The sequence below is a fragment of the Zeugodacus cucurbitae genome, chromosome 6 (genome assembly GCF_028554725.1).
Source record: "Zeugodacus cucurbitae isolate PBARC_wt_2022May chromosome 6, idZeuCucr1.2, whole genome shotgun sequence".
NCBI classification, from domain to species: domain Eukaryota; kingdom Metazoa; phylum Arthropoda; class Insecta; order Diptera; family Tephritidae; genus Zeugodacus; species Zeugodacus cucurbitae.
In genome coordinates this window covers 51,173,771-51,198,619 of record NC_071671.1, presented here as the reverse complement: position 1 = coordinate 51,198,619, position 24,849 = coordinate 51,173,771, and the positions used below count along the sequence as shown (strand labels likewise).

The 24,849-nt window shown below is 31.2% G+C and overlaps 2 protein-coding genes across 23 annotated transcripts in view; both read right to left on the bottom strand.

Annotated features, from left to right (window-relative positions):
* The window catches only part of LOC105214481 (fatty acyl-CoA reductase 1), a 62,916-nt gene extending 51,010 nt beyond the window's left edge, over positions 1–11,906 (bottom strand). The window contains exon 1 of the mRNA XM_054234535.1: positions 11,843–11,906. The gene's annotated coding sequence lies outside the window, so the exon portion shown is untranslated. The remainder of the gene's footprint in view (positions 1–11,842) is intronic.
* Positions 1–24,849, bottom strand: part of LOC105214484 (myocyte-specific enhancer factor 2) — a 224,023-nt gene that overhangs the window by 48,287 nt on the left and 150,887 nt on the right. For 6 of the 22 annotated variants that reach the window (XM_054234536.1, XM_054234539.1, XM_054234538.1 and 3 more), the window contains 9 exons: positions 21,617–22,198; positions 19,216–19,419; positions 16,715–17,030; positions 14,278–14,376; positions 13,587–13,714; positions 13,354–13,517; positions 11,843–12,225; positions 10,398–10,469; positions 7,615–7,816 (listed from right to left, as the gene is read on the bottom strand). In XM_054234536.1, the coding sequence (XP_054090511.1) occupies positions 7,629–7,816; positions 10,398–10,469; positions 11,843–12,225; positions 13,354–13,517; positions 13,587–13,714; positions 14,278–14,376; positions 16,715–17,030; positions 19,216–19,419; positions 21,617–21,670 (1,608 nt within the window). In that variant the 5' untranslated portion in view covers positions 21,671–22,198 and the 3' untranslated portion in view covers positions 7,615–7,628. Of the gene's footprint in view, positions 1–7,614; positions 7,817–10,397; positions 10,470–11,842; positions 12,226–13,353; positions 13,518–13,586; positions 13,715–14,277; positions 14,377–16,714; positions 17,031–19,215; positions 19,420–21,616; positions 22,199–24,849 lie in introns of those variants that run through there. The other 16 variants (XM_054234544.1, XM_054234542.1, XM_054234543.1 and 13 more) reach the window with 16 other exon arrangements.

Below are 24,849 nucleotides of genomic sequence, written 5' to 3'. Positions count from 1 at the left end.
AACTCATTTTCATTTATTTTTTGCTTATTCGATAGTTTATACCTTCAAAAATATCATGTGAAAACGGGTAGGTCGTTTCTTGAATAGTTTTTGAATGACAGCGTTCTAAAGAGCGTCTACTCGCAGATATAAGCTGCTATAGTCGAAACTTTAAAAGCGTTTTTCTCGAAACGAAATTTCTCAAAATATCTGACATCATAACTCAGCGAGAAATTGACCGATCGACTTCTAATTTAAACTTTATATTCTTGAATATAATTACTATGCCCTACGACATTAACAATTACAATCTACAATTTTTTTACCTAAAAACTATTTTTTTTTCAGTACTACGGCATTTTGTCGTAGGTCATTGTATAGGAAATACCTTTTTGAATTTGTGAGTTTCAACTACTCATGCGGCCGGAATTATGTCAGCAGTTGGGGAACTTTTTTTGCACCTCCGAAGACAGCACAAAACTGCGTTATTTTTCCATATTTTTGTAAAAACAAAATCTCAAAATATAGTTAAAAGTATAGCTTATTAAGCCCAAAAAACTTCAAAACATTCGCTAGAGTACTTTCTTTAAAAGAAATTCAGGAAAATCGCCAAATTTTTCATGGGTTACACTGGCATGGCCCCTTAAACTCCAATCATAAAAGATAGCTTGGTTGGTATACATATTATTAATGATCATAGATCAGATATGTTGGGGTTAATTGATGAAAATATTGCTTTAATTAATAGACTAGGAAATACTGTGTAAATAATAATGAACGAGCTTTATGGGCTACAATATAACCTCAAACTCATGGAATGAAGAATGGCGACGCTTATAAAGGACCAATTTCAAGATTATTTACCAAAAATTTAAGAAATTTGCATATTGAAATAGAATAGATGACTAATTTCTAGCAGAGTGGTGAATCAAACGAACAACTGGCATAATCTAAGAGAGCTACATAGAATATAAAGAGCATTGTTGTTGCTTTCACATTAAATTATTTGACAATAGATGAAATAGAATTGTGTAGTAGCGAATCATTGATGCGTTACATAGGTTGCAGAAACGAATCAGAGTAAATATATGGTGTCTTTAAAGATATAGAGGAATGGCTCCGGTTTTGAAGGAAAAACATTTGTTTGACCTTTATCTTTATTATACTTTGTCAAACTGCAATTCAAAGAGGGTGACCTGCTGTAAGTCAGGATTATTGGCCATATAAGTGGCCATGCTGGTGAAAGTGGTAAAAAACGAGATCAATTGATAGTTCTTATTGGTTGTTGATGGCCATACAATTGTGGTAAACTAATTGCTCAATTTATTCGATCAAACAATGTTAAAACAGGATTGAATTTTATGGAGAAAAATATGTTTTCCCTTTTGACACTTTGAATCGACCAACCCACATTGAGTACCCTTTTAAAATCATATCAGTAAAGTAAAATAGAAAGGAAATTGGAAATTTTCTCTTGCAAATCATATAAAAAACATCGATGTTTAGATAATTTACAAAGTCTCACTTATTTACTTATATACATACAAACATATGTATATAGATGTATATATGAATATATACAAACCTATGCAAATATATAAGCAAATATGTAAAATTATGAGACTTTGTAAATTATACGGATATGTTTTCCCAAACAAACAACAACAATAACACTTACTATATACATAATATATATATATATACTCACATACATACAATACATACTGGTTGCTTCAATTGCAACAATATAACACTGAATGAGCACAATAAACCTCATCACTTACAGCGGTGAATGGGGGGTAAGATACACCAATGCTGTGGTGCATTTTTCAACAAACATACATACAAACTTACATTAACACATATGTGTTTATATTATTATATTAGATATATATGCTAGTATGTGTGTGTTTGTAAATTAGTGTAAGTGCACATATGTACTATGTGCAGCACAATTTAATACATAAATTTGCCATTTATTCAAAAAAATTTTACTAACTACTTCCCATTAAATAACTAAGCTATGTACCCACATATACATTATATACTTAAGTATATACATATATACATACATGTGGTATAAATATCATGTTATTTAATTATTAACTATTTTTCAAATATTTTTTGTGGTTTCTTTTCTTCTGGATTTTTTTATGTATGTGACTGTGTGCATTCACTATATTTTAATACATATATATTATATACCTTATTTATATATTTTCAAACTTTAACTACTTTGCTGTAAAATATCTTTCTTTCTATTCTTCATTTATAAAATGTGCGAAACCCTCGTGTTTTAATTTCATTTTTTAATTTCTAAATTTTCTTTTTGGTTTTAATTTGTGTCCAATCACTGCTTTTTGCTAATACATAAATAGATTTTTACTTTTACTTTTTCTATTCAATTATAAACATATCGACATAACAACATTACGTCGTTTTAGGTTAGGTCTCCTCATAGGGGGGGAATTGACATTTACAACAACAAACTTCATCTTAAAATCTACCAAGTTGTAATCAATGGTAGATACAATGTCTTTTATATAATATATTTGTACGTATGCGAGCGTAGCTTGCAAATCGGTGAGCTTAAGAGCTAATTGTCGCATGCAAGTCGGCGAAACGAGAGGAGAATTAAAGAAAACTCTGAAACAAAAAAATTATAAAGGAAAATCTTGATAACATTCCACCAGCCAACTATTTAAATCGAGCTATTGTAAATTAATTTCAAACGATATTTCCTGAAAGGAAGCATTTTTATAAACTACTCACTGAAACCGACTATCTGAAAACGGTTTCTTATAGCCTAGCTTGAACTTGTAGTTTTTCATTAAAGAGTATTCTTCATCATCGGAATGACCGGAATGCCATTAGGATCAATAAGTATACAATAAAAGTTATCGTATACCTTATAGATTTCTTGGAATAGTATATAGTATAGTTCTATGTCGAAACGGAAATCCAATCATCCTATCTCAAAATTACTGAAATATGTCTCTCTTCTTCGGTAAAAATTATATGAGGTTCAAATGAGATCTCAGGAAAGGATATCTCTGAGAGCTCGACGACAGCTTGACCAGAGAGAGAGAGAGAGAGAGCTTGGAGGGAAGCTAGACTTTAGGGTTTATGTATGTATATTAAAAGAAAGAGAATGAACATTGCGTTATATCTCAGAAACTATATGGTTTATAGCTACGTATAACCGCGGTAAATGAAAGACAATAAAGAAGGAATGCAATATTCTTAGGATGTCAAAAGGTTTGTTTCTTCCGCAAGCTCCGAAGAGACGGGGTTTAACTACTTCATGAATTAATAGACCGAAAGATATACTGAAAACAAAAATAATACCGGTGCTAAAAAATATCATTAGAAGTAGCCAAAAACTATGTAGAACGGAGTTAGTACCAGAAATATGGTAAACAAAATTATTATCACAAGAAAGAAGAAAGAAGACAGAAAGATATATTTAAAAAATTAGTTTAAGGATAGGCTGTTAAACATTTCTCACTAAAATTTAGTTTATTCCTCCATAACCACGACATATACCATACAGTTTGATTGAGACTTGAACTGGAACCCCTTAGAGTATAAAAAATAGTATACATATAAACTATGGTAAGCTTGATGTTATAGGCTATATCTTTATAGCATCAATATATAGCACTTTTCAATAAGAACTTTCATCATTTATGAAACGAAAGCTTTATTATTTTAATATAGATAAAACACAAAGCACTGACTAGCCAACAATTGAAGTTTAGAAGAAGTTAACATTCACAAGCTTTTGAGTATAGAAAAATGTTAACAAAAAGAAAACGAATTTTTCATAATTTATTGACGTGAAAGCTTCACAGTTTAAAGAAGGTGAAAGCTCTCGCAAAACAAGCTTGTTTATATTTTTACTCCAAATTTAACACAGCAACTATACGTATTGAGAGCTCAGAGCTTTCATTTTTGGCTCTTGGCTTTGGTCCCAGAAATATGTCAGTTGTCTCACTTCCTTCTAACCAAATGATAAATAAATAAAAAGAAATCGAAGCTTTCATTTGTTTTGACGCGAAAGCTCCACAGTATACATAAGTGAAAGCTTTCGCAAAAATGTTTTATGTTTTTTATATATATTTTCCACAAAATGTGACACTCTGCAATTATATGCGTAGAAAGCTCGGAGATTTCATTTTTTGACCCCTAACCCCAAATATACACGCATATATCGCAGTTATCTCACACCCCCTGTTCATTCAATCAAATAATAAACGAAAACAATATGAATTAAAATAAATTTAATTGAAATTATTTGCTTAAACTAAATATGTATATTAAAAAACTATTACAATTGCGCAAAATATTGTATGAAAAACAAATAGAAAATTATTTTTATTTTTTGTTTTTTATAATTTCATTTAATATGTAAAAATGAAATCTCTATGCATGTATTGTGTGTATGTGTGTGTGTGTTCGCTTATTTTATTTTTTTAATTAAAAGTGTGTTTGTGATTGACTTGCATGCAATTACGTATTTGGATTTTTATACTTTACTCACTAATTTATTTTTTATCATTACATTTTATAAAATTTATTGTAGGTTTTACTTTTTCACTTTTTTCCATTTATAATTTTTATTTTTGTGGTTTTTTCCATTTGTTGTTTTTATAAAACTTAAATTTAAAACATTAAAACTTAACATTTGCTTACAACACACCGTCATATATATGTGTATATTTGTAGGTATATTATTTAACTGTCACATTGTTTTTGTTTTTGTGTTTTTTTTTTCTTTATACATGTATATTTGAAGTAACAAGTTTTGTATGCAATTCGCCAAAAGCCAGCTATTTTTCTCTATATCAACTCTTCTTGTATTGTAAGTAAAACACTAACAGTGGAGCTTAAAACTAGTGGTTTTTTAGTTGGTTTAAAATTTAACAATTTGTTGTTGTTGGTTTTTCAGGATTTTTTGCTAAAATTATTTTTTATTGTTGTTTTTTGTTATGACTGGTCGTTAAGTTTTGGACAGCTTGTGCTGCTCTCTCTTGGTTGTTTAGTATTATTGCGCGCGCGTTAAAGTATGCTACACTTCAGTAAAGCTAGTAGCAGAAGGGTGTTCATTTTGAAAAATTGATAAAATTTACTATTTCTTTATAATTTTTAGAAAAAATTTAATTATAAAATTTAAAAAAATATATTCAAAACATTTGAATTAAAATTGTTGAATTTTTAAAAATTAAAAAAAAATTAAAATTTAAAATATAGGTTAAAAAATAAAATTTATAAAAAAAAATTCGCGAAAAAATTATTTTATTTTAATTTATTGAAATTATTTTATTTGGAAAAATGATTTTATTTCCAAAACTTTATTTGATTCAAAAACGTTTTTTTCACAGAAAAATTAATAAAATTATCAATTTATTTTTAACTTTTAGGAGAAAAATAATATAAAAAAAAATTATTTTTTAAAACATTGAAAATATTTTAATTAAAAATATTGTATTAATAAAATTATATTAAAAACATATTTTAAAAAATTAAATTTATAAAAAAATTCGCAAAAAATTAATATTATTTGAAATTATTTAATTTAGAAAAAATTATTTTATTTTGAAAAATTTGTTTGAATTTAAATTTTTTTGGCCACAAACTTTTTTTACTAATATTTAATATTTTAACATAATTTTTTTTATTCTGTTGTTTTTTGTATAGCAATTTTTGAAATTATATCCTCATTTCAAATTCAAGTTTTAAAAATTGTATGTAACAAATATTATTAAAAAAATGTTAAAATTTGGTTTTACAAATTTTAGATTTAAAATTTCACAAAAAAAAAATTTTAATATTAAAATGTAAAAAAAAAACATGTTTGAATATAACAATTTCGAAATTTCGAAAATAGATGTGTATTATTTATTTTTAAATTTTTTGTCAAACAATTCTGTAAAAATGATATGTAAACATGTTAAATATAAATTGTAGTATACCTTTAGGCTATTATACTATTAATATGTTGATTCTACCGTATTTTAATTTTAATATTATTCAAAGTTAATGTTCGAAAATAAACGCGCTTCCCTGTCTACTCTACAATTTTCACCTTCTTGCTATGCCGCTCCACTTTACTAAACTGCTGCATACTTTTAGGCGAATATAACACAATTTCCAACTTCCGTTATATTTCATATGACTTTTACATTGCTTGAGTGATCGCAATCGCTGACTCTGTCTTCAACTAAATATATATTTCTATATATTTATGTATGTAATTTAGTAGTACTGACTTAATTAACTTAACTACCATTTGCAAACATTCATATATGTATATATTTATTATAATAATTAATGCTAAACTAAATAAAATTATGTTTTAATTTAAATTAAGTTTATTCCACTGCACCCATGTTTACGCATGTCATCATGCATTTTTGTTTTTCTTTTGCTTTTTAAAAAAAATTAATTAATTTAATTTTTTCTTCTTATTATTGTTGTTTTTGTTTTTTAACTCATGCTAGGAGCAACATTGACTTACAATTATACGATATGACACTTTAATGAATTCTTAATCCACTAGTTTTCCCGGCCTGTCGTGCGCTGCGCAGCTGCCGCCATCAGGATGAAGGCGCTGCGCATGCGCTCCTACGTTCATTGACTGACTCCTCCTCGTACTCCTCATGCCGCTCAATCAGCCTGTATGCATATCTTAAACTTAAACTGGGAGTGTGATGTGTTTGTTTGTTAGTTATTTACTAAAATATTTTTCATAAATTTTTATTTAAATGAGAATTGTTGCTGCTGTTGTTGTTTTTGCTAGTAGTGATGTTTTTTGTTAATTTCAACTGTTTGGTTGCAGTTGTTACGTAATAATTTCAAGCGATCACAGCAAAGCACTATGTACTTTAACACGCTGGTCTCCGCAGTTCGATCTCCCTCTCTTGTGCTCCTCTCCAGTAGCTCAGCAAATCTACTCACTTCGATATGATCGCATTGCCCACATTGTGTGTGTGACTCATGCCACTTATGCTCAAGTTGGAGTGATGTTGCAGATGACCGGATGTTGCAGCACTTCCAGAGACACCAGCTGTCACATGATTGTAGACATGCTGCGGCTGCTGAGCTGCCTGACTATTACCACCATTGCTCGCTGCAACGCCACCATATAGGCTACAATTAACGGTATTTAAATAGTTGTCCTGTTGCTGTTGTTGTTGTTGTAGTTGTTGCTGTTGCAATAGTGCACGTTGTTGCTGTTGTTGTTGTTGTTGCAAGTAGCTGGCATATTTGCCATGACGTGCCGCTGGATGTGGGCTGACGGCACCGCCACCACTGTTGTTGCTGTTGTTATTGTTGTTGTATGTGGTGCGCAAACCGCTGCAGTTGGGCTTCTGCAGCGCTGGACTGTTGCTGTTGCTGTGATTGCTATTAGCGCTGCTGTTGCTCGTGTTGCGCAGGTATGGTGAGTTAGCGGCTGGTGGTAGCATGTGCTGCACGCCACCGCCACCAACGCAATGGTTGCTCGTGCTGTTATGTTGTGACTGTTGTTGTTGTTGTTGTTGCTGTTGCTGATAATTTCTCAAAGTGGTTGTTGTTGTTGCTGTTGCGCCGCTGTTGTTACTACTATTGTTGCTGCTGCTGCTGTGTGCTGCCACTTCTCGGGCCGGCTATTGTGGCCAACCGCCGGAGATGCGCGGCCGCTTATGCGCCTGATTCGGTCCATCGTAGTCATTCATTTGCTGTTGTTGTTGTTGCTGCTGTTGCGCTTGCTGATGCTGCTGGTTGGCCGTTAGCCGTAAATCGGGCGATGGCACATTGGTGGGCGTAACCGAACCTGTATTGAAAATTATAAAGTCTGTTATTTCATTAGTTTGGGCTGTACAATGAGTGTGTGGCGCGGCAAGGCGGCGGCGGGGGATGGGGGTTGTGGCAAGGTGTGAGGTGCATGATGAGTGATGTGAGTTTATTTCAAAATTTTTATTTCTATATGTATGTGAATTAACGCGCATGCATTGCAAGGACTCCGCAGAGCTGACTTGGTTGTTTCCATCGGCCGATGGGTGGCGTAGTGGCTCACTGCTTGGCTTGCTGGGTGGTTAGTTGTTAATGTTGCATGCTGTTTGCTGGCTGCCCGGCGACACTCACTCGACTGCGCCGAAGCAATGCGCATGCGCGGCTCTTCACTGTTTGTTACTCTTTTATATTAACACTTTTTCATGCTTTCACTTCCATCCAACAACACTTGTATGGTTATATATGTTATATACAGATGCATTATGTTTATATGATATTAGTTTATGGTTTTTTCATGCAATGAGTTGTTATTATTATATTTTCTATTTTTGTTTTTGTAAATTTAGCACTAACACCAAGAAATGAAAAGAAAGCGTTTAACCGCAAATGAAACACAGTATGCAGTAAAAATATGCATATACGAAAAATACATGTAAAAGCGCGTATAAAAATGAGAAAAGCAGTGACCCAAGCAGGTATGTTTTGCAAATAATAAAGAAATAATTTTCAGAGTTGCATTCGAAGGAAATAATGTGAAATCAAACGTTTGAGATTTGTGGATCTTTTGGAAAATGCATTGAAAGTTAAAACTCAAAGGAGTGTCGAGCTTTTTGAGCTTTGAATATGAGCTTTTATTTTCCGTATGAAGAAAAATTAAATTAACAAAATAATTTGCCGTTAAATATATTTTCGAATAATGAAAATGCAAAGCTTTAAGAGCTTTCAATAAGAGCTTTTGTTTTTTTTTTGCAAAACTTTCGCAGACAAAATTTTGCTTTCGAATATCGAAAATGCTTTGAAATTTAAGATTAAGAAAGAAAATGTGATTTTCGACTATTGAAAATACTTTAAAAGTTAATATTGAAAGAGTAATGTAGTAGAATCAGCTTTAAGCGTGAAAATACCTTCATTAGTTTTAAAAATTTCAGTTCGGCTTTACAAATAAAAGTTAAATACGAAAAATCAAATTTTTTAAATTTGGAAAATTCTGATTCGAAAGCTAATATGTCGTTGTTTTTTCCACATTTTCGAATGCATTCAATGAAATAGCAAAAATGCCTGATGAGAAGAGCATGTTGTTTGGGTTTTCATAGTTTGTAAACTAGAGAGTGGAAGTATTTTTGAAATTGGAAGAATTCTCTTTTTTTTCATAAAAGAAATGTCGAAAATACGTTTTTCACAAAAAATTAAAGAATTTACTTCTTTATAATCCAAATTGTTCAGTTGTATTGTTTATTTACATTATATAATTAATCATTTCTAAAATGAATGAAAATGATATGAATCATTTCTAAATAGATAGTTAAAATGAAAGTTTTGAAAATCAAAAATTTTAAACTAGTAAGTTTTGAAATTAAAAATTTTTTGAACCGATTTTTGCGAATAGAAAACGTTTAAAATATTTTTTTATTCAATTGAAAATTAATAAAAACAATTAAAGATTTGAATAACAATATTAAAAAAAGAAAACGAAAATCCAAATGTTTTAGACTAATTATTTTTACCATAGAAACATGTTTCGAAAACTAAAAGTTTTGAATATATAAATTCTAAAGTTATTTTTTTACAAACAAACTTCCTTAAAAATTGTGGTAAATGTGATGAGGAAAGCGAAAAATACACAAAAAAAAAACATAAAAGTAAGCTTTAACTGCAAATAATTTGTTAATAAATTGGTGAAAAATAGGCGATTTCTTAGGTTAAGATAATTAAGGTTTTATATAATTATATACATTCATATCTATAAAATAAGCGTACATGCATTAAGATTAATTATCATAGATACTAATAAAGAATTGTATATGTACATAGTATATGTAAATATGTATGTATGTATGTATGTATGGTGTGATAGATATTTGAAGACACCTCCATGAATTGCATAAAAATTGCATTATTTTAGTAACCAAATTATTTCAAAAGATAGATATACGATGTACCAGGAGACACGTGAGACTAATTGGTCAGATATATGTATATGTATATATATTTATAGGTGCATAACTACACAAATAGGGTATAAAGTGAATATATACAGAAGTACGACCAGTGGGTGAACCAGATAGTGAGGTGCTACCAGACTTAAGGAATGTGAAGAAGAGAAACATAAAAAAATAAACTAGCCAAAACATATAAACAGAACACCTGACAGATAATGAGACACAAGTGGAACATTGTAGAACAGAGTGATGACAATGATGTTGATGTTTTTTTTTACTTTTTTTGTAATGATTTTGAACTAAATATTGTACACGATATACATGATTTGTATGAGAATTATGTACGAAAATGCATGTGTAAATGTAGTTATGCATATGTATGTAAGTAGGGATTTATGTATGTATGTAATTGATGATTTGTATGAATCATATATGTATATATTCGCTGTTTATTAACAATCACTATTTTGTTGGCCATATTACCGGCAAAATTCCATACTCTAGAATTCGCACCCAGCTGCGAGCGATATTGATATCCTTCATATTTATCTAGCACTGCGGTTGGGCAATTATTGTTTGTATTATTTTATAAAATATTTTTTTTTATTAATGTAAATTTTTTTATTCATTTTATATTGAACCGCACATAATGTAAAGAGAGAGAGAAAAATATAACAAATGAAATAGTAACAAAAAATTTGCAATTATATAAATTTTAGGGGGGTAAAGGGGTTTGTATGATATGGTGGAGTGTGTAGAAGGTGAAATCTTAACTGTTTTCAGGCGCTAAAACGCTTCAAAGGAGGTGATTTGCATGTATGAGTCTGCAGTGCGACAGTGCGTATGAGTAACTTTCATATTAAGAGCAAGAGCTGAGAGCAATTTTGTAGCTGTTGTTGTTGTTGTTATGTAAAGTACATGTTGCGATGATTTGAAGTACTTTTAACAACACAAGTCATATATATAGCACATATACGCTTATATTTATTAACTTCATTAAAATGTTACTCATACGCACTGTTGTCCGGCAGTCAATACTGCATACAGCCTACTACTACTGAAATAACTAACAATCTTTTTAATTAAACTAAAATCTCGGCAAATTTTTCACTTCCTCATATATTTTGTATAACTCCAAAAATATTTTTCTCTAAAAATGTATTTCCTCCCATCAAAATCTCTAATCAATTTTCTTCGTTTGTTAATAAAATTATAAGGTAATCATGTTTTAGTGTTTGCATTACTTGTAATTACATTGTAAAAAAAATGCTAAAATCGTTAATACGCATTTAATAAAAAATAATTTTAAGAAAAAGTCGACTATTTTTTAGCTAAGAACTGACATGCTGCCGAAAATGCAATGCTTTGGCGCGGTTAATTGTTGTTGTTTTTGTTTTAATTTTTTTAATCAGCTATAATTAGTAAAAATCTGACGCTATTGCTATGTAAACATATGTACGCAGGCGCACAACAGCATTTAAGTAAGTAAAACAACAAAGTTTAGATATTACAATAACAAAGTAAATGCTAGTCATTTTCAAAATAAAGTAATAAAAAAAATGTCATAAATATTAATTACAAAAGATTCAAAAATTAAAAATATAAAATTCAAATATTAAAAAAAAAATTAAAATAATTTTTAAATTATAAAAAAATTTCAACAATTAAAAAAAAAAATAAAAAAAAAAATTTAATTATAAAAAATTTCAATAATTGAAAAAAAATATAAAAAAAATTTAATTTAAACAAAATTCAAAAATGATTAAAATCTATAATATAATACAAAACTTTAATACTTTAATAGAATAAAATTACGTCAACTAGCATCACTTTAGTAGTTAATATATAGAGCACTTAGCGCGCATTAAAACTTGCCAAATAATGAAAAGAAATTAAAAAAAAATTGAAATTTGCTTTCGCAAACTTACCTCCTTGCGTTGGCGTCAGATGTCCCGTGGAGGAGGGCCGTGAGCCGCCCATCACCAGATGCTGTTGCGGATGACTTAGTACACTCAGATTGGCCGCCTGTTCGGACGCCGAATTGATGCCTCCACTGCCGCCGCCCGCTATCACCGCCGTCGCATTCATGTTGGCAAGCGCGAGCGCATTGGCGGCAGAGACGCTGTTCGATGAACCACCGCCGCCACCACCGCCACCGCTGCCGCTACTGCCCGCCGAACCGTTGCTATTCTGTTGATGATGACAGCCGGAGAGATCGCGTGGCGGTGATTGTGGCTCGGATTTGACTTTGATCGAGACGGGCGAGGTGGCAGGCGGTGGTGTGCTATTCGGTACGGCCAAATGGGGGAGTCTGTGCGAGAGAGAAATGGAGGTTAGTTCGGGAAAATTTGGAATGTAGATACATATAAAAATGGTAATACAAGAGAGAAAAGGGTCTGAGGTTTATATTCAACACTTGTTATCGCTTTTATTTTCTCTATCTTATTAGAGGCCTGAGAGAGCGTCGTATAATGGTCTTATGTACTCTAAAGTTGTCTCCGAGTAACGGGTGCCGTTTCCTCAACAAATACTACCTCGGTCTAAGGCTTAATTGAAAGTTACGCTCTCGGCAGTGACCTTAACATAAGGTTGAGACTTGACCTACTAGCCTCGAATGATCCGCTTTCCCTTCTGCTATTAGGGTATGACCGGCAAAGGCTGGGAGGGGGAAGCTGGTTGTTTGATTGAAATGAGAGGTGCTCGGACGGACTTTTCGAGTCTTATTCTAGAAATAATTCCGAATGTAACATCTAGCGTACAACATAGGGCTGTGATCGACAGTACCGATCTTTTTATACAGAGCTCAGTTTCCAGAACATCTTCAGATTCAGAATAACCTAAGATATTTCCCAAAATTCAGTAGTTCCTTCTGTCTACCGACAGTAAAACCACTAAAAATAGTAGAAACCTTATTATATTCCCTATTATTCCAAGTATACGATGAAGGTTCTTCGAATTCGACTAATCGACTACGAAAGCATTTATTTCAAGTTCCTATTCATAACCGCAGACGATGGAACGATGAGCTGTACGAGTTATACGACGACATTGACATAGTTCAGCGAATAAAAAGACAGCGGCTACGCTGGCTAGGTCATGTGGTCCGAATGGCTCTGAAGTGTTCGATGCAGTACCCGTCGGAGGAAGCCGAGGAAGGGGAAGGCCTTCCACTTGGAATCTCCAACTGGCGCCGAACTGCGATGGAAAGAGAAGAGTGGCGCACTCTCATCGATTCGGCTATAACCGGCTAAACGGTTGAACGCCAATAACATACATACATTCATAAAAAGTCACAGATTTATAAAACTACCCACATATCTCATAAATCTTCATATAATTTCAACTGAATAACACAACTCGGCAATAAATTTACAACTTGAACAATCTTTATAAACATAACCTTAAAAAATAATAATTACAAATTTCTCAATTTACTCACCCCGTATGCTGTACGAGTCCCTGATGTGTCCATGGCTGTAAACTCATAACATCGGAGGAACTCATAGAGAAATCTTGCGGCCCAAATGTATAGCCTGACATATTCGGTATGGGCGTTTGCAGCGTCACCACGGGCGTATTGAGTGATGCCTGATTGTGTCGCTGCTGTTTTTCATTAAAAAATATATATATTTAAAATTAAAAAGAAAAATAAATAAAGACAAATTAACTCACATCGCCATAGCTAATCTCATCGGCAGCAGACATATTTTGAGCAAGTGGTGTTGGTAAGACGAGGCGTAGATTGGAAGCGCGTCCATTTTGGCCGCCAGGTGACTGTTGTTTGTGTGACAGGTGGTGAGCTGTAAATTTGAGGTTAGATTAAGTCATTTTAGCATTTTAAACGAACAATCAACTGGCACAAAATGTAGTTGTAAGCACAACGGAGTGGTTAGTTTGGTGAATATTCAGGGCAGGCACAAAAACAATTAATACTTAGTAGGAGATGTGGTGGAGGTGTATATACAGTTTAACGCTTAATAAGGCAATATATTACGGGAGATACTGAGGGTTGTTGAAAATGTGTGCTTAGAAGCAAGGATGAGTTATTTTATTGTTAGTGTTTTTTGGTAAATATATGCAGAAATTCACCACACTTAATATTAAGCATTTATAAATATATATAGATGTATGTTAGTATGTGTAATTATATATACAAATGTATGAATATGGAGGCATGCTGCTGCTGCAAATCTTAAAATTAAATGAATAATGTGTCAAAAAATTTTTGTTAGTGTTTTGTAATATTTACTAATGTTATTAATGTGGTGAATTGTTAGTAAAATGTTAATGATTAGTAAAATTATTTTATTTTTGTTTAATTTTAAATTTCAAGCATTTTGTTTTTTTTTTATTTGACGCCCACCTAAACCTGGACTCGGTCCTGGACTGGGCGATCCACCAAGCGGCGAATGTGAATGCGGATAACCGTTTGACATCTCCAACATGGAACCCGATGGATAAACTGTGTGGTTGTTGTTTGTTGTGTTATAAATTGTACATTCAACGTTCGATCGCCAACATTAACACACACACACACACAGTTATATATAGATAAATATATATATTTTTGATATATTGGTGAGTTGTTTTTGTTTGATGGAGTTGTGGTTGTGGTAAATGAAAAGAAAAGAGAGAGAAAAAATTTCGTTTTGCATTGCTTTAGAGTAAAACATACAAAAATATATTCATATAATACAATTAGTTCCTTGCCAGTTTTTTTTTTTAATATTTTCTGGAAGAAACTCAAACTCGGAACGGTGCGTGCAGTAAAATGAACGAAATGAAATCAACGAAATTCAAACAACAAATAATATAAGCAGAAATAAGGCAAAAGAAAAATTAAAAATATATCAAAATAATAATAAAAAAACGAAATATAATGCTTAAATAAAGGTAAAAAATTAAAAACAAAAAAATTATTATAAAAATGATTTTATTAAAAATCTTAAAGGATCGAGTAGATAGAGAAACTATTTTTAAACTGATGGCTACAGATTTCAAAAATAGTATACCCCATGTGAGAATAATAGAAAAATATATAATATACAGTCTGGTGCCAATTATTATGTTCACTTAACAAAAATCTAGATAATTGGTATAGACTTAAATAAACAAAAAAGCTATTGACATTATATTTGAACTATTTTATATTTGAACTCAGTGTGGAAAAAATTTAATAAAGTAATTGCATTTTAGAATTTGAATTTAAAATGTACAAAAAATTCATGAATTACAGTCATGTACAAAATATGAAGACCACTTGCACTGTTTCTCTACAATATTATGGAATTGAATTGGAGAAACAACCTTTTCCAAATTCGATTTTAAAATGGAAGAAAAAAATTTAAGCTACAGTAATGTGCAAAATATTAGAAATACTGCCTTATTGAATATATATCCCAGAGTATGATGAATGAGCAAAAAGTGCAAGGAAACCAAAAATTATATAATTTACAGTCATGTGTAAAATATTAATATCATAATTTGTTTCTATTTATAAGTTTTCTTATCTTCTTACTATAAGAATGATGAATTTATCAAGAATTAAAGAATAATGTGCGTAACCATATTTACATTTATTAAACATATTTTTGGTTCTAACTTTTTTAATTATATTTTTGGTCCTAAATGGAAGCTGTAATTATTTATGCTTTGTCTTTAAATGGTTTTTTTTTTAAATAATTCGCATTTTTACCTTAATTAATCCAATTTCAGAAAATATCTTTTAGTTTAATTGTGCTTGTGTTGCTTATTTTGCACACATGACTGTATTTTAATGAATAGTGCTAGTTTTTGCACTAATTTTCATTGAAAGTACCGGAAAAGGCACACGTAGGGCATATTTTTGGGTAAAGAAGAAAAGATAAGGAGACCTAGGCAAGGATTGACTACTGGAACAAAAAATGTTTCCAAACATTTTTCTACTTCTAGATAATATTTTCTGTTTAATAGGAAAATAATATTAAGATATAAAAATACCTTATCTAGTGTGTAGCTAAAGAAAAATCTCTGTATAGAACTATAAAGAAATGTCTAATATATACTAAGTGGAGATCAATGGGATCGAGTTGATAACACTAAGAAAGAGTCATATTGGAAAAGTTTTGAGATTTGTATATCAACTATTTATAGTTAAAACGCAGTAATTTATAGGTTTCTTGCAATTTCTTAAGATTTGAAATACTAAGGTTTCACTATTTATTAGGTATTAGGAAGATCTGAAGATAAAGTGCGATGCAAACAATGCACAAAAAGCTATCAGGAGTAATATAGAGGTAGATAAGAATAAAAACTGAATTCAGAAGCAGTAAAAACAGCAAAGATGAGCTACGGTTTAATATAAGAAACGATCGAAAAATAAAATAAAATTATACAAAATGAAATTACAACAAATAAAAGAGTAGAAGAACAAAAAAATAACAATGTAAAGCAACAACCAACATTGGCAACACAATCGAGCAAAATGCGGGCAAACAAGCAAGGCGATAAATTCATTTACGCGTAGATAAAATAATAAATACATTTCAACTAGCAAACAGCGAAATGAAAAGTAAAAAAGCAAAATAAAAACATATATAAATAAACTAAAAACAATAACAACAAACTCAATGCAACACAACAACAACGAATGAACAAATTCATTCCATAATAAAAACAGAATAAAAATAAAATTATATAAAATGAAAAAAAAAAACAACAAAGTAACAACGCATAAAATATAACAACAACAACTGAACACATGAACGATAAGTGAAGAAAAAAATGGTGGTGTGTGCGCCGCGACACTACTCCGTACTAACTTATTAAGGACATCCCACCTGAGTCGGTCTCTGAGCTTGACGGCCGTGGGCTTATATTTGTGTGGGACATTTGTGGACTCGCCTGCAGCATGGCATCACCGTATGCGCCCGGCACCGGCACCGATACCGGCAGTGTGTAATTCGTATTGCCAAGATTGCGTCCGGATGCGCTGGCACCGGCCATTTGACTGCGTTGCATCATTAGCTGAAATTCTTCGTCGATTTTATTATATTTGGCTTCAGTGCGGGGTGTGAGTGTGAAATCGGCTTCCTGTTCGGGTGAATCTGGTGACATGACGCCATTTTTATTCTCCTTCTGTAAGTAAAATAACAAAATATAATTTAGTAATTGATTAGTATAAAAAAATATATAAGAGGGATGTATTAGATAATAATATAATTTATTCTAACGGGAATAGTTTAGAAGATCCTAGTAAAACTTCTTCGAACAAATATAATAAAATCGATGACGATTAACTTAACCCTAGAAGGTCATCGCTATTTTTGTAACGTAGAGGTCATCCCTCGTCGATTCGACGACGGCATTATTCAAAGTCCTTAATATATTATCCTACCTATCAAAACCTACTAAAATTAATATATTCACATTACCTGGTTTATATATCTTCTAAATAAAACAATATCAAACAGTTTTTCTTAAATCTTTTATGAAATAAATACAATTTTCACAGCTCTGATTCATTCGGTTTTTGTACAAAATAAACACTCGCGTCGTCGAAACGACGAGGCACTAAACTAACCTAATCAGTGTGGATGACAGTTGAAGTTTGTAGAAATCATTGTTCAAGTCACCTGACTAGGCACTATCCCTTTGTTTCAAAGACTTCAGGTCTGACTACATAACTTTTTCGAATAAACTTTGTGTGGCTTCAAGGTTGTTGCACCCTTCAAGTCAAAATAATCAAAATTCATATTTTGTTTACAAATTTTTGCTGCATTAGCTGTATATTGCTGTCACCTTCGCTCTTTCAGGCGCATACTACTACAGCTCTCTCTCTTCTCCAACAGCACAAAGTGCAAGTGTCGCAACGCGTTAATTTCGTGTACGATAAATGTAAAATTATGTAAATATGTGGGAAATTAACATTATAAAAAGGCGAAGTGTGATACAAAGCATAGAAATAACAAATTCTTGAGCAAAGTATGAATGAACGCAGCATCGAAGTCGAGGAGGAAGAGATGAAGGTGTAAGTTAGGGTTGTGCAAAGGGAATTTATTTGAAATGTGGGAGGCAGACTGTCATAGAGATGCTTATATGAATATGTTTGTATGTATGTATGTAAGTAAAGCAAGGTGAAAGGTGGCAAAGTGGCAAAGACACATAGTAAGTTCGCGGCGTGTCAACAAGATGCCTAACCGCAGATAATATAAGCAAATGAAGACTCAGGTGTCTGGACGTTGTGTGTGTATTTGAGAGATGAAGAAGGGGGTAAAATAAACTAAACAATGAAGTCGCTGAACGGTGTTTTGGATGTCGATATTGAAAATTTTTCGGTTAACTACAAAAAAAAGACAAGCTTAGCGCACATATTTTTTTACATGTATAATGAAGGCTACTAAACAGTGTTGTAGAAAATTGATTTTGTTTTTTATTATTCGATATTGAACAATACATTTGAACTAAAAAATTACGAAATTTCAGAATTGAAGATTGTTCGGGTAAATAATAATAAAATTATAAAACATTTAAATTAAAAAAAATTGCAATCCCGAAAAATATCGAAAATTCGGCACTAAAATATTTCGGGATTGATTACCTTCATAAATAAAAACAAAGTACAACACAACAAACAAGTAATTGTGCGACGTCTTTACACTCAATTTATTCTGCATAATTTGAAGCATCAGTTGAGTGATGCATAAAAGCGCCATTGGCTTTGTTGTTTTAGGTAAATATGTATACTCGTACATACATACATACACATGTATAGCTGTGTGTATTGAATTAACAAGCAGTTAGCGGTTTATTGCGCACGAGTACACACGCTGCTGATGTTTACTTACTGTCTTCCATCTTTCTTTTCTACACTTCATAAACTGTTGCCTACACGCAGGCGTTTGATATAACTAACTAACTTTTTCTATACAAATAATTCTACACAATGTAAGCAATAGAGTTAGATAGCTTTGATGGCAATAATAGATACATATATACGAAGAGGAGTGTGATAAAAAAGAGGATAAGATGAGGCATAAAGTAATACATACACTTTGTTTATATACGCTAAATGGTGCTGCTGTCAGAATATGTTTAAATATCATATTTTCTATCGTTTAAGTTAATATTTGGAATTTTTTTGGGTATAAATATGTTTCAAAATGGAAAAATATATTTTAAAGCGCTCTTCTAAGCTTCTTCGCAGATAAATTTGAACCTTTGTTTTGCTGAGGTGGCACCTCTGATTCTCACAAATTATTTTCCTTGTTTATTAATGTTATAATTTTATAATATTATTCTTGTTTTTATATTACCGACTTACCTCAATTATATTCTTATTCGTAAGTGACTCATGTGGCTCATTATATTCAGTATATTTGAGCAGGACCTTATCCATATCAGTGCTGGCATATTGATATAATTTATTACTGGATGAGAATATGATAAGCGCAATTTCACAATCACACAGAACCGATAACTCGTAGGCTTTCTTCATGACACCGAATTTGCGTTTGTTGAATGTAACCTGAAAGAGAGAGAGAAGAAGGAAAGCACGAAGAATTAATATGATAAATAATATGAATATAGTAAATATAATATTGTAAGAATTAATAATTTAAAAAAAATTAAAAATTAAAAATAAAAAGACAAAAATAAGCCTCTGAAAGCTATCTTTACTTCAATTTTAATTTGTGAATTCATGCTGACTTATATGTATCTGTGTGTATCCTTGTACACTGCCTGCCTATAAACAATCTAATGCCTGCAATAATTTATGCCCATACAATATAATATATGTACAACAGAAAGACATTGTCCGTCGATGCGAAGCCCATTCTATAGCCTTGGTTGCCAATTAATCGATTTTTATCGCACACTTACTTCTAAGTTCAATGCAAGGATATGAGACACTGCTGCAGACAGACAATGCACACGCGGGTCAGCATGCATTTTTATAAAAGACAATAAGACGCATACATATAGAAGGAAAGAGGTGTAGACACTATTGCTAAGTGTGTGGGTTAGTTTTGCTGTCAGCTGGGGCACGTGGAAATATGAGCGCCTGGCATATGCCACGAGGCAGCATTTAGAGTGGTTCTAATAGACAGTAGCTACTACTGAGTAATATATATTAGTGAAGCCAAGACTCTCAAGACGATATTCAATACAATAGTATTGGTAGGAGTGTCAATATTCGTGCATATTAGGGGTGTTTTTAATAGAATCGTAATCATTGTTTGGTATAAACTTTTAAAAACTTTGGGATCAAATCGTAAATTAGCACTTCGAATAATCTATGGATAAAGGATGGCAAGAGCTCTCAGATAGTTCGAATGTTCTTAACGGCTTTTCATAAAAAATAATCTTTGGTGAAAGCTTATGATGTCAAAGGCCATGTGAAATGAATTCTTATCGAATAATTGAAAACGAAGAAGAAAAGAGATCGTCGTTTATATTTCATCTTTCAATATTAACCACTTAATCAATATCCGAACACCCCTAATATACATTTACATACGGATATCCCTTCGATAGTGAAATTACAGTATGTCTATCGCTTGCATACACAGCTCGTTTACAATTTAATTGTCACTTATTATTTGCTAATTAGAAGATGATTAAATTTACAACAGGCTTATTTGACCACAAGGAATACGGGAGTTAAATGAATGAATAATGGAGCATTGATTAAGTAGGGAAATCGAAACATGAGATATCTGACAAAGCGCTGGAGGCTGAGCGTGGCTTTACACGAAATCAAAATGTTATGCAGATATTCAAGTGGTATCAAACGAACAAACTCGAATAAGATAAATTTTAGGGGTTTAGTTAGGTGCAATTCTTTGAGACTGTCTTGAACTTTAGTAGTGTGATATTATTTTTTCAACTCTTATGAAGCTTATGGAAAAATATACTTTTTTCCAACTTTTTTCTCATATTTTTTTTCAAATTATTTATCAATAAAAATATTTTATAAATGTTTGTTTTTTTTTCGTAAAAATATTTATTTTTTATTTTAATTTTTTTTAATCATTTTATTTAAATTTCTTATTTAATTTTCATGCAAAATATCTTCTTTAAATATTAAAAAATTATCGAAATGAATTATTTTTAATTTTTAATTTTTAATTTTTATTATTCATATTTTTTTATTAATTTTGAAAGGTTTAAATTAAATAATAAGTAATTGGACGAAAAAAAATTCAACTGACTTAAAAAAATATTTTATTTATTTTTTTTTTAATTTTTAGTTTATATTTTTTTAATAATTTATAAAAAATTACTGGTCAATAAGTAATAGAAAAAATATATTTAAAAAAAAAAATTTAGTATAATTTTTATAGATAAATTACTTATTATTTAATTTAAAACTTTCCAAAACAGAAAAAATTATCTTAAAAAAATTGCATATTTTATTTTTATGCAAAAAAATTACATTTTATAAAAATATTTTGCTGTTTCAACTTAATATTGATAATTCATAAAAAGATAAGGAAATTAAAAAGATATTAAAAAAAAAATCAGTTGATTTTTTTTTGTCAAATTACTTATTATTTTATTTAAATCTTTCAAACAAATTAATTTATTTTTATTAAAATTTTTCAATTTATTTTTATGCAAAAGTCCGCTTGAAAATATAATATAAAAAATATTTTCCTTCATACATCTTTATTTATTCATAAATATTTTTTTCTTTAAAATATTTTTTCATTGCCACTCACCTGTCGGTTACGCTCATCGGTGATGCGTGATATTTGTATTTTTTTCCTACCCATTTTTGTACTAATATCACCGTTATGCTTGGCGAATAGTAAATTTCGTCAACTCTACTTATAAAAGTGCCCAAACGCGCTGCAAGCCGTATAAAAATCTCCAATATTTGTATGAGGTTCACAGAATAAATTTTTTATAAAAAATATGTTTTTCCTTTGCTAAGTTTTTCCGCTGCTTTTTAATGTACAATCTCGATTTAGAGTGCTGCTATTGGCACTTGGAACGCTATGTGCTTATAATTCTCACGCGTTGTACTTATGCTTTGTTGCTCTTCCGTTTATTTACGAAAAATGCGCTTGAAAGCTTCATAGCTTTCGACTTCGGAAAAACTAAGCAATGCCACAAAGGGGCTGGTGGTTTTAGCTTTCGCTAATGGACGGTTATGCTGTTTTTTGTTATTGTATGTTTTCATTAAATTTTTATAATATGTTTGTTGTTGCTGTTGTGGTAATTGAATATGGTTTCAGTAGTTGTACAATTGGTTTATTTGTTGTGATTAACAAACAGGTAGCGCAGTTATATAAAATATCCTGTAAAGAGAAAGAGAAGAGATTGAAATTAGTTAATGAAAATATTATGAAATTAACGGTATTATATTTAAGATAAATATTTTAAAGCTATTAAATAACCAATTCAAACCGTTAGCCCCTCAAACCATTGCGGTAAGCAAATCACATTAAATCCATTGACTTCTTTCCTTCATCTATCAAAGTGAAAGTGATTTGTCGCGTGGTAGGAGAGGTAGAATGTAAGGGAGTGAGAGTGGGAGAAATTTTAAATTAGAGCGAGCTAAATCAATGGAAAATCCATTCATGTACAGCTGAATCAACTTCAAAGGCTAACTTTGGTGCAGGGGAATGGGCAAAGGCGAAAATCGATGACAAGGAAATATTGACATATGTACATATGGTAGATATACTTGAATGGTTATAGATTGGAGTACCTAAAAAGGCGAAAAATTTACATACATATTGTTTTATTGAGTGCTGTAGAATATCAAGCTAACATATTATAGCCCAACAATTGACAAAAATCCAAATTTAATCAAAAATATGTACCGTAAAACGGTACTGATTACTTTAAAACAGAAAATTATTTTTAAAGAAAATCGTTTAGTTAATATTGACTACTTTTCAACAAGTATAGAAAAAAAAGTTAATCAAAATTTTAATTCACGGTACTTTTGTGTATCTAAAATGGATACAAAATACTATAAAGAAAAATCTTTCTGATTTATTTAATGTAAGTGTGCAAATATTTAAATACAGGAACATTATTTTTTTTCAATAGTTTTCAATGAGAAATATTAATATCTTTTTAATCAATCTAATCAATCTCGGTACTAAATTGCACCTTAGACAATTTTAGAACACTATAATGCTTTACATTGTTGTTGATTACTTTTTAATGAGTTAAAAACAATTAAATTACTTTTACATTGAGAAAATTGGTAAAAAGAAATTATATTGTATATTTAAAATAGTTTTTCGGGTATACTTTTGATTATCTAAAATTGGTACTTAGTACCTAAAACGGTTTTATTATTAAAATTATTGCTTTGTTTATGAATTATCGTATATTTTCAAAAAAAAAAGCACTTGAAACATTTCATAAACACGTTACATTTATTATTTGCGCCTAAATTGTAAATAAATAATATAATCATAGAAAACAAATTCGCGGACGCACAAACGCTAGAAAATTTTAATTGGTATGCCAAACTAATTTTATAATTAATGATTTTTAACAAATTAACCATTAATTTGTAATAACATTTTCAATAATTATAGTTTTTAACATATATTTATTTATACGATTCAGTTTAAATATACAAAAAAATTCTGATTTAATGTCATTTAAGGTGTGTGACTTTGCTAGATTTTGTACTGCACCTAAATATAGGCAACAATTTCTGGAATCAGTAATTTCAGTATAGATCTCAATCTAAAAAGTCGAAAGTCTTTTTTTTACTTTTGATGTTAAATTTTAAAAATATAAGCCTTTCTGCAGTGTTGACTTGGGTTCATCGAATCAAACAAGAATATAATTTTTTTTCTTCAAAAGCAAGTGAAGAAGAACCTACATAATATTTAAAAAATCTTATTAGTCTACAACTACAAACATATCTACGCTTGCTGAGTAGTGTTATGAAATGAACACAATAATAAAAACAAAAATAACAATCACAACAACAACAACAATTGCATTAGCAAAACTACACGCGTTACACTTGTTATAACTAACCATATGAGTTGTAGTTGCTCTTATTGTTGTTGTTACTATTATTGTTGCTGTTGTTATTATTGCTTGCTGAGCTATCAGCAACACGTAACACTTAATAAACGCACACAAACAACAGCAAACAGTTTAAGTAACTACCGTTTGCGGCGCTGCTTGCGACGCTGCCTCGGTTGGCATAAAGCAGAGCTCACTCTCTTAGCTCTTACGCGCTCTCACTGTGGTAGTTGGTAGTAGTGGTTAGAAGGTGGCCTTAAACTTAAACGGCACCTTAACTGCCACCATGTTCAACTGATATAATCGCGTTGCATAAACATATCACAATAATTTCAACGCGACCGTACGTCTGTCCGTCTGTCCATTGTACGCTTTACGTCACGCAACGCAAGCAAAGCCAAGCAAAATAAACAATAAAAGAAAACAAAAACGAAGAAAGAAAACAACAACAACACAAAGAGAAACCCCTAAAAGCAGCAAGCAAAAGCACAAGCATAATGATGATGGCGTCGGAGAGCGGGTTAAATTGTAACGGACGAATACGTCAAGAGCAGCAAGCAAGTAAACGCCGCTGGGTTGCACAAACAAGCCGTGTGATGGAAGAAAATATAAAAAGGGAAAATCCAAAAATGCTTGTGGCAGGCATATTGCGTAGGTTGTTGCTTAAACGCTGTTGTTGTTGCTGGTATTTTGCGGCGGCAAGGCAACAAGAGCGCAAATGGTGTAAAAAGAAAGAACGAATGAAAGGAATGGAGAAACTCTCAAGCAAAGCGTATAAGCAAATAAATAATGCGCTGTGTTGCCTTAGGCTGCACTCAGCAGAGTCTTAGACTTGCCTCTGCGGCGATTGTTCTTGCTACTTCGGCTTTCGGTAGATGTTACTCATACGCGACGTGCGCCTCGCGGCTATGGTAAAAGTGTGGTCGTCATGACGGCGTTTACTTAA